Here is a 10,891-nt window from a genome sequence, read left to right as displayed (position 1 = left end):
AAGCACTAATGCTTATACCAGCCAATAGATTCCATCCTTTTTTATGGATGAATGCGTGATTTACAGGATATATTGGTTTATGACTGCAGGGACGACGATTATACCAATCGATATATGGACCGAGTCATAAATGTAACCTGTGTGGCAATATTTTTTCACTCTGTATTTTCACACACCTTAATCTACGATCCAGGTATGAAACTTTCTACTCTGTCTCTTGTATATTTGAGCACACACACACACACACACACACACACACACAACGGCAAAGACTCGCTGTGATGGCTTTGTTGCGAATTCTTCTACCAACATACGTGAATATTGCTTGACCTTTTCTACCAAAATATTTCGGCGGATCTGCTAGTTCTCCTATGTACAATTAATGGTTGATCTACTATATCTAATGATCTTACTCGCGATCGACTCTGTCTACAGAACTTATTTCGACATGGTAATTGACGTGGAAGTTTAAGATCGAAATAGGCTAACTAGGAGGCTTGATAGCGATTGCACCAGATGTGTGCAGGAACTCCAACGCCTCGGACGCCTGATTATATCATCTCGAGATTAGACCGCCAAAGCAAAAGAGACGCGAGGTTACGAGGTTATTGTACCCCAGAACATTGAGTCGGAGCAGGACGCTATAGAATTTTCGGGGCAGTCCGTCAGGCACAGCAAATTAGTTTCTACTGGCAGAGTTTCAGAGGCTTGGTGAGTAGACTCGAGGTGCAACGTTACTCAGCAGTCCAACGAGTTGGTCCGTCATTTTCGAGGTCCAGCCATTCCCTTGGTCGCCTGCGAGCATTTTATCAATACAATTCGCAGTACAACCGCTGGAGTCATCGAAAACATTGATATGTTTATGCACGATGGCTCCGATTGGCACGATGTACGAAGCGAGTGGCTGGACGTCATATTATAACATTACCGTCCATTGCTCCGCCATTGATTCATTCCTATGACAGCAGGCATTACATGGGGTTTGATCAAAGTCCAACTTCAGGGACGACCGATGCTTTAAATGGTCATTGTTGTCCGCACGAAATAGCGTCTTAAGAACATCGTGCAACACCGTATACTTTGGGAAGCTTAAAAATGACGGAATGACAATTTCAGTGCACCTCAGTAGTGTTAGCAGATTCGAGCAACAGAACCTCGCCATTTCGACAGAGGGTACGGTCTAACAGTTCCTCATAGGCATCGTGCGATGAAGCCCATTTTGCTCGACTAACTGCTCATAAGATTATATGGGAGTCAAAAGAACACGAGGATTACCGGAAGACAAAGACGCTTTTCGTGCACAACATTGACTGCCGGAGTGTGGACGAGAACTCTGATGCCGATGCCAGGTAAAACATCCGCAGTTATGGCTCGAGAGAATATATAACAGCTAAAAAGGTACTTTACATCATTTACATGGATTTGAGTCCACTAATGGCCCACGATTTACTGTTCGAAACGGCGTCTTACATGGCATCACATTGGTGTACTGGGCTTCAGAGCTGCGGATAAGCGGCTTTTGCTACATTATGGTTGATGATAAATACAGACAAGAGGGTTTAACCGTGCTGTACCGTGCCCCAGACGAAGAAGACAGAACGCTATCAGCAGGTTAAAATGCATATCAGTGGTGCTGTACAACCTATTGGGCGACGGCAATCTAATTATTACCACGCTGACTGTCGAGTAATGGGTTCCAGAAGTACAAATCAAGTTGATCGCAGACAACATGGAACTTTAGATAAACTTTTCAATGGGAATTTATATCGATTAGTTGGTGTCAGCCTTTGATAATCACAATCGAGCCAACAAGCTGGAGAAAAATGAGCCCAAAGTCTCGCTCAGATACGGGAAAGAGCTGTTTGGGCTTGATGCAGACAGCAGCTTATGAAAGTCGGGTGGATACCGAAAATATGGTAGAAAACCGTACCTAGTTATTGACGTGATGCTTTTGGCTGAAATGTTTTAAGACTATGGGGCTACGACAGTGCGATCTGAATGCATGATCCCGCTTATTTCATGACTCAGCTTTGACTTCTGCCTTAAATAGAGGGGCGTAAAGTTTGAGCTGGTTTCGGACATTAACCTGTATTTGTTCTTTGCAAGAGCTATACGCCAAATATTTGCATGACGGCAACATGATGCAGTATCTCGACGAGCGGGAAATAACTGACCAGCTGACGTGGTCATCATTTATGGTCTCAGCAGACCTTTATACAGTACGTCTGGTTAATTCAATATTGAAAGCTTATATTACTTAAAGCAAGAGCTTAGCCCTTGCCATCCCGTGCTCACCGCTGGCTGCTGCGAAACAGATCAGTTCTTGGGCACATTGGTATCCAAAGAAGCTTTCGCAAAATGTGGCGTTAAACCTATCATTGATTATTGAGGTGTTAGTAGCACTTGCAGACGCTTCTGCCCGCTACTGGAATCAATTATTTGTTAGTTGGGTCATTCTCAAAAACTATTGATAATTGTGTGATTTCTGGTATATTTAAACCAATTTTGATTTAATTCCTCCTTTTTAGCTTGCAATGTCAATTTAAGTTATTACAAAAATAAATTTTAATAGAAAATGGTTCATTCCTTGTCTGAATTTTTCAGCGTTTGCCCCTTGGTTCATTGAATTTTGTAAAATCTTGATGTGATTTCGCCGTAACACGATCAATTTGTGTTAATTTATATCACATATATTAAAGTTTTTTCCCTAAACCTTCAGGTTATTATTGTATCACATTGTTTCTTCATAAATATCAGTCTTATTTACACCAAAAGATTGTGAAACTTATAGGAATTTCCAATAAATTCAAAGTGCATTTCGCCGTGTCACTTGTGTTACTCAATATATCATTATCTGAGTAAGAGTTGTCTTTCTTATGGAATAATTTCATAAATAGTTTCTCCCTCAAGTAGAACTTCCTCTTTGGAATTATTGGTAATGGAGCAGACGATATGATGCAGCAAGGACGTTTTTATTAAGATTAAAGGTATGTATGGTAATGCCGTAACTTTTATTTCTGTCCACATTGTTACTCCATATATAAACAGTAAATATATTGATTTTATAATAAATTTGTGTGTAGCATTTGTATATCACACCATGGTTAAAAATATTGTTGAATCATTCTGCTAGGGAGCATATATTGTGAAATAAATGAGAAACACAGGTAAATATGTCCCTTGTGTTACTGTCCCTTGTGTTACTGTAAAAAATGTAACACAAGGGACTGATTTAATAACAATAGTGATAAAATTATTGTCTTTCACGGCATAGCATTTTATGAATAATAAAATTATGATTTGATCATAAGTAAACGCTTATTTACCTGTTTGCATTCAATGATAAACCACTGGATCACAAATTTAAATGAACCAAAACTGTCAAATAGAATTTAGTAACACAAGTGACAAATACGGTAACACAAGGGACATAAACTATATATTTTTTTTTCAAAAGTTCAAGCATATATTTTGTACAAGGAATAAATTTAGGATAAGTTACATCATTCTTTATAGCAAAAATAACAGAAAATATTAGAATATAACATCGAAATACTTGCATAAAATGAGTTTACTTTTCAGTAGAAATAAATATTATTAACCACATCCTTAGTAACACAAGTGACTAAAAAAATACCAAGCTTAATTATTTGATAGCACTACAAAACAGCAGTGGAAAAAACAATATATAATTGATGGTTGTCCATCGTAAAGATATTTTGTCATTCGTTAACATACTCATTACTGTCTTATGTTGTTGCTACCATTAATATAACCACAAAGAATAAAAACGAAACTTTTTATGCCTTTTTATCTTTCTATGTGATTCTCTTGTTTAACCCAAAAATCTAAAAATAAGGGAATGGACAAAAAAGCTTTTATATACTTTTATTTGATGATAATGAACCATTGGTTTCTTTTATTTTTCAGAATGTAAAGTAGAATCATAATGGCCTTAACAAATGCAGAAAAACAACGTCGTTATCGACTAAAAAGCGATGCCGATCCGTTAAGAAGAGAGGTTATGATAACTGCTGACGGCAATTGTTTACCTTATCCAGGAAGTGTGATTGCTTCTGGAAATGAAGATATGGGGGAAGAAATGCGAGTTAGAATAATAACTGAATCTTGTATCCACAAGGAATCATATTTGAACCAGACATTCTTAGAACGAGGAACTGACGATCCAATGAATGATTCTCTTGCAAAAACATATGCCTTCTATTCTGACGAATATTCAGACGAAGCACTCTCTGATGGACAAATCGAACGGATCTATGAAAAGGAAATCATGAAAATCTGCAAGAACAAATCCTATATGGGTATATGGCAGATATTTTCACTATCGAATGTTCTTTGTCGCAGAATATTTTCCGTCTATCCTCTATTAGGAAACCCAAATGTAAGAAAGGATCTACACCAATTGGTTAAACCAAGGGAAGAAAGATCTACTCAAACGAGCTACATAATGTGGACAACAACAAGACAAGACATGTCAAAACATAATTGGATTCCTAATCATTTTGTCACAATGTTGCCGATGGATCGACCAAATACAAAGATTTCTGTAGATGAATCAGTGAAAGATATTGAAATTCAGAAGGTTATGCCAGAAACAGAGGACAAACAAGAGACAAAAGCTAACGATTCAGAAACAAATCATCATGAATCAGAGAACATTGAAAGTAAGTCTGAACTCAATGAAAGCACCGAGAATATCAGGAGTCATTTTGATATTTCTGATTTAAGTCCTCAAGATTTATTGGGAAAGTTTGTATTAGTGAGTTATGACAATGAACCATATCCTGGAATAGTAACAGACTGTGATGAAGCTGAAGTATATGTCAGCTGTATGCACAGGGTTGGAAGAAGTTTGGAGAATTCCTCCTTTTATTGGCCACTTGCTGTTAGAGATGAGTGTTGGTATGATATGGAGAATGTTATTGGAACTATTCCCGACCCCAAGCTTGTTGGACAAAGGTACTGTGTTGATAGTGAACTGTGGGCCTTAGCTTTACAAAAATTGAAAAAATGACATGATTATTTAATTTGTATTGTGAATTTTCCTCAATTTTACCATCTATACACGATGAATTGAAAGTGACTTCATTAGAAATTTCTTTTTCAATTAATAATCGAATATGTTGAGGTTTAATCTTCACAACATCCAACAAATTTTTTTATAACGGAGGAGAGAAGTACAAAACTGTCCTTTGTGTTACTTTTTATTCCCTTGTGTTACCAAAATCAGTAAATCAAAAATCAAGGACCAGTAAACTGTGTTCATTCAATCATAGATGAATATTTTGGACTTTATGATTTACATCAAACAATAACAATGAATATTCTTGAAAAAAAATAGATGTTACATTTGTTTAATGTTTGAATATCACTTGTGTTACCATTTGAGTCATTTATGTTAAATTATTGTCCCTTGTGTTACATGTCAAATATTAACCAGTTAAAAATTACTTTGCCATTCCAGTTGTTCAAGATTCGACATTAGAACCATTTTGATGACACTTGTTAACACATAGGATAAAAATAAGAAATAAGTAAATTCTTTTGGAATTATAATCAAAAATACGTGAGTTAGATTTTACCTTTTTACTAGGTCATTTTATAAATCTAAGAAAAAAAAAGATAAAAACAGATAAGAAAAAAAAATCTTGGATTAGTTGAGTAATTTTCATATATTACAGATGTTAAGCTGATTACATCGTTAATATTAAAGATAATTCGAAGAAATAATTCTTATATTGCATTTGTAACACAAGGGACATTTACTAGTAGCAAGGAGCTATATTTTCAATTTTAATATTTTGTTTGAATTCAAAGTTGGTGTTCATTGTTTGTTTTACACATTTTAATGGTTAAGTGATGAAATAAAGCTTACATTGATGAACTTTGTGTGGTTTCATTATCCCAAAAAATCAGGAATAAGATTTTTACCTTTTTTGAGAATGACCCAGTTATCAAACATTCTAAGCCAGTGATTATATACTAGGTGCGCCAGCTGGGTAATTAAAACTCACTATGAACAGCTGCTTTTGGGCTCCTGCACACGACTTAGTTGGCGTCACCTCCGTACCAAATACCTGCAGACAGGGGGCTAGCAGAAGCCAGTACCTAACATTTAGATGAGCCGCTTTCTCGGCTCTGGTTCTTATCGTACCAGTAAAACTGATGAACGAGTCTGTGACCGCATATATATATATATATATATATATATATATATATATATATATATATATATATATATATATATACCGCTCCGGTGTCCTAGTGGTTAGAGCGTCCGCCTCGGATGCGGGAGGTCGTGGGTTCGATCCACGGCCGAGTCATACCAGAGACTTACAAAAATGGTACTAACAGCTGCCTCGCTTGGCTTTCAGCATTAAGAGGTAAGTATTAGGACTGGTCGGCCTGGTGTCAGGATAATGTGACTGGGTGAGACATCATGCTACATGTCTGCACCATGATGCCCCAGTGCTAGACATCACTATAAACTGCCACACTGCAGACATCGTAGCGATATGACTGAAAAATTGTTAAAGCTACGTTAAAAATCAAAATCACAAGATGACATATATGTATATATATATATATATATATATATATATATATATATATATATATATATATATATATATATATGCCCTTGCATTTGCACGATCAACAGCTGTTCCACTTTCATTTTTGGCATTTGCTGGTTGATGCATGTCGGAGAAAGTTGTAATGTCCAGAGATGATGCTGGTACTTTATCATGAAGTGCAGCTGCGAAAAATGGACAATATTTTACCTACGAATCTAACTCTGATGTTCAGATAAGCAAGTAAAACGACTACTGCACTTGCTTATCCAGCTGGGACAGGGAATGCTACTATTGAAACATAGTTCTTCGTCCACAGCTCTAGATCTAGAGCTTGCGTGAACTGTCGGTTATAACTCGGCTCTTGTAGCCGCCTTCTTGTCGCTCCGTAAAAAAGGCAGAAAGAAGACGATGGTTATGTCCCGATTAAGAGCCTTCTATAGTTTTCAGACGCTAAACGTATTGCGTATATGTGTATTCGTGAGGTATTAGATTATTGTCACTAAGTCCGTGCCTGAAATTACACTCTTCCTTACAGTAGTGCAGGGACATGTATGACGCTTTTTAATAGCAAAAGGTTTTAGAAATAGATTTGTATTCTTTTACTTTTCGAGTAATTATCCATAGGCTTATGGTTGCATGGTGGCTTATAAATGCTATCTGTCTGAGGCTGGCGGAGCTCTTTCGTGCACTTTTAGGATATGCAAGTTACCAATTAGAAACTTGCGAAGTATTTGTACATTACTGGCAACAACTTGTCAGCCTCCCAAGGATCTATTATTTAACTTGACCAGATCGAAATTGATTAAACTATGTCAATGGATATCAAAGGATATTGCTGCATACAGCGTGGATTGAATCGGAATTGTATGGCGACATGGTCGAAATAACGGCAAAATGATGTTTGTCTTGGTACTTAATGATAAATATTATCTTGTTAATATAGTTCATTTTACCATGGTGCTTTGGATCTAGCAAGCATCGCCTTTGGAAAGCGCATCAGTAGCAGACCTAGACAAACTGAATCAACTCGAGTTTTCTCGCTATGTTGTTTTCACAACAAGCATGGTACTTATAAAATAAATTATCGTTGTCAGGAAGCTCCGGGCGGTTTCCTGAACCAACAAAAACTCAAATTATCTTACAGCGAGCTCTCTCCAATCAAACCAGGTATTGATTTATATACTGAAAAATATATACACTAATATCCTCTGAGGAAGAAATCTTACGATGTAGAGGTTATGTAATATTAGATTGCACTCTCTCTATTTATTTAATGGGATATTATTGTTTGGGAACCTATCAATTTTTACAAAGAGTCAGACCTATGCCAAATAAAGACATACTAATAGATATAGTATTCTCAATCAAGTATATAACTGAACAAAGTGAATTAAATTATAGGTTGCATGCATTCAATGAAGAATAATTTTCGTTTCCTTATGATCCAGGTTACTATTATCTGGCATGCTACTACTACTACTACTACTATTACTACTACTACTACTACAAATAATAATAATAATAACAATAATAATAATAATAATAATAATAATAATAATAATAATGATAATAATAATAATAATAATAATAATAATAATAATAATAATAATAATAATAATAATAATAAAATTGTACAGAAGTTCTGATAAAAAATTTAATGTGCAAAAAAGCCATTTTGTGTGCGCGCATGCATAACGTATATAATTGCATTCGTACTTGACCGTGTCTTTTCGAGATTACTAACAAGCTAATGCCAAGGAACAAATCTACAACACTTTCAACTACATTCTCTCCAGTCGACCTTCCGGACATGTTTGCAAATTTCTTCCGTGACAAAGTACAAACCATTAGAGATAAGCTTGACACCACAATTTCAATTGACTCGTCGTCACCATACAGTTGGGATAACGAATTTGAGCGGCAACCATTATCAGCATTTGAACCTGTCTCTATGGATTTCGTACGTACAAACCTGATGAAGAGTGCACCAAAGTCATGTGAACTTGATCAAATTCCATCATCACAGCTGCTTGAGTGCTTAGATCCAGTATTGCCTTCACTATCTGATGTTATTAATATCTCTCTCTCATCCGGGGAATTCCCATCATTTTGCAAAACTGCCATTGTAAAGCCTCTCCTGAAGAAACCAACACTAGACCATAACGATTGAAAGAACTACCGCCCAGCTTCTAATCTCCCATTCATATAAAAAATCTTAGAAAAGGTTGTTCTATCCCAGCTTGTATCTCATCTAAATTCAAACAGTCTTTTTAGCAATGTACAATCTGCATATCACACTTGCCACAGTACTGAAACTTCTCTTCTGAAAGTAGTTAATGACATTCTCTCTGCGTTGGATAGCGGAAAGATTACAGTCTTCACCCTCCTTGTTTTGTCAGCAGCATTTCACACAATGGACCATGATATATTACTTCACCGTCTCCGGCATGTATTTGGCATTCATGATACAGTCTTGCTGTGGTTCACGTCCTACTTGCTCAACAGGACACGACTTATATCTGCAAATGGAATACACTCCAGCCCAGTTGATCTATGTTGTGGTGTTCCACAGGTGTCTGTTCCTGGACATGTTCTCTTCATTCTGTACCCTCAGTCACTCTCAGGTGTCATAGATCATCATCCAGAGTCTCAAGAATTGTACGATAATGACACCCAAATATACAAATCTAGCCACCCAACTGAAGTTAATGCTAACATCCAAGTTGTAGAGAGGTGAATTTCTGATGTGAAATCATGGGTGACATGTAACAATCTGCAGATGAATGATAATAAAACTGAGGCCATTCTAATCACAACACAAAGACTTTCTTATTCACATCCTTTACCTCAAACAATAAATATCAGCAACACCAACATTAAATTCACACAATCAGTACGAAACCTGGGTGTTACTCTGGACAGTACTCTCACATTGCATCAACATGACATGAACATATGCAAGGCTGCACATCTTGAGCTGAGACGCATCAGTTCAATTCGCAAATATCTTTCAGTTGATGCCAATAAAACACTTGTGTGTTTGTCGCAGAATAGAAACCGAGTGAGTCTTTGGACTAAATGAATAAGACAAACACAATGTGAGAAAGATGGAAATTTATGAATGAATTAATAAAGAAAAATATATGATGTCAAAATAAAATGATTCTCTCACGCTCTCAACATACGATTAACTCAAATCAATCTACACAACATTCACACATCGAAAATAAACCAAAAATATTAAATCAATATGAAGTACAGATCCAGGAAACCTCATGGACTGCAGATATGCTTCAAACAGTATTTTACACTATAAGAGAGATTCACATAATCTCGAATATGAACTCTACTAAGATTCAGAATAATCTTATGAACACAACTAAAATTCAAAATAATCTTATGAACACAACTAAGACTCAAAATATTCTTATGAACATAACTAAGATTCAAAATATTCTTATGAACACAACGAAGATTCAAGATGTTCTTATGAATATAAAAATGCAATAGTAACAACAATTGATCCAAACGTATGCTTCTAGACCCCCTCGCACGCTTCCTTGGGTTGGCCCACACTCTTATCGGCCGCTCGCACCCTTTATGGATCCACCACGTGTACAGTCATACGTATACACACGTACAGACAGCATACAGCACCCTTTCTAATTTGCTACGTCTACGTCCGTGGCACAGACATACGTACATACCTACATACGTATCGACAGCACGCAGCCTTAAATACCCTGGAAACTCCATACAGCTCTAAACAACTTTATACAGCTTCAGACAGTTTCAGACAGCTCTATTCATATTCGTAGTCACATTGACAATCACACTTCACAGCGACAGACACAATCAGAGCGACATACACAATCAGCCCTATGGCTGAAGAACAATGGAGAACGTACACTCCTTGACGTGATCCAAAACGACCAGTCTCGGTTTTAGAAATTGATCTTACTTAAATCCATAGGAGAGTGAGCTTACGTCAGGGTAAAATGCCCGTGCATATCATCTTAGTAATGTTACTTCGTCACAAGTAATTTCTGGCTGGGTACATGTTAATACAGTAGCTTACCTGGAATAAACACGTATTCACCCTAGATAACGTTGCACGCATGTGCAACGAGAAATAGTGAAATAGTTCTAAGGCAAAACCAAATTATTTCTTTGCCTAATTCTGTGACAGTGTTCATTAGTACTTTCAAGACTGGACTATTGTAATTCAATTCTGTCTGGTTCATCTCAATATCTGCTCCGGAAACTTCAAAAAGTTCAAAACACAGCTGCCCGGA

The 10,891-nt window shown here is 36.6% G+C and overlaps 1 protein-coding gene across 1 annotated transcript; it reads left to right on the top strand.

The window, feature by feature from the left end:
- The first annotated feature begins 2,357 nt into the window (after window positions 1–2,357).
- LOC149777834 (uncharacterized) lies at window positions 2,358–6,001 on the top strand. The gene is made up of 2 exons (XM_089938909.1): window positions 2,358–2,987; window positions 3,931–6,001. Exon 2 carries the CDS (start codon window positions 3,950–3,952, stop codon window positions 5,033–5,035), a length of 1,086 nt encoding a protein of 361 aa, XP_089795035.1. The 5' UTR covers window positions 2,358–2,987; window positions 3,931–3,949; the 3' UTR covers window positions 5,036–6,001.
- Window positions 6,002–10,891: the final 4,890 nt, after the last annotated feature.

Source organism: Sinohyriopsis cumingii, chromosome 17 (assembly GCF_028554795.1).
Source record: "Sinohyriopsis cumingii isolate HCF-2022 chromosome 17, ASM2855479v2, whole genome shotgun sequence".
Classification (NCBI taxonomy): Eukaryota; Metazoa; Mollusca; class Bivalvia; order Unionida; family Unionidae; genus Sinohyriopsis; species Sinohyriopsis cumingii.
Note: the sequence above shows the minus strand (reverse complement) of the source record. Positions and strands in the feature narration are given on the sequence as shown.

What these genes read in the sequence shown, in the direction of transcription:
- LOC149777834 (XM_089938909.1), top strand. Translation starts at nt 3,950, where the DNA reads ATGGCCTTAACAAATGCAGAAAAACAACGTCGTTATCGACTAAAAAGC.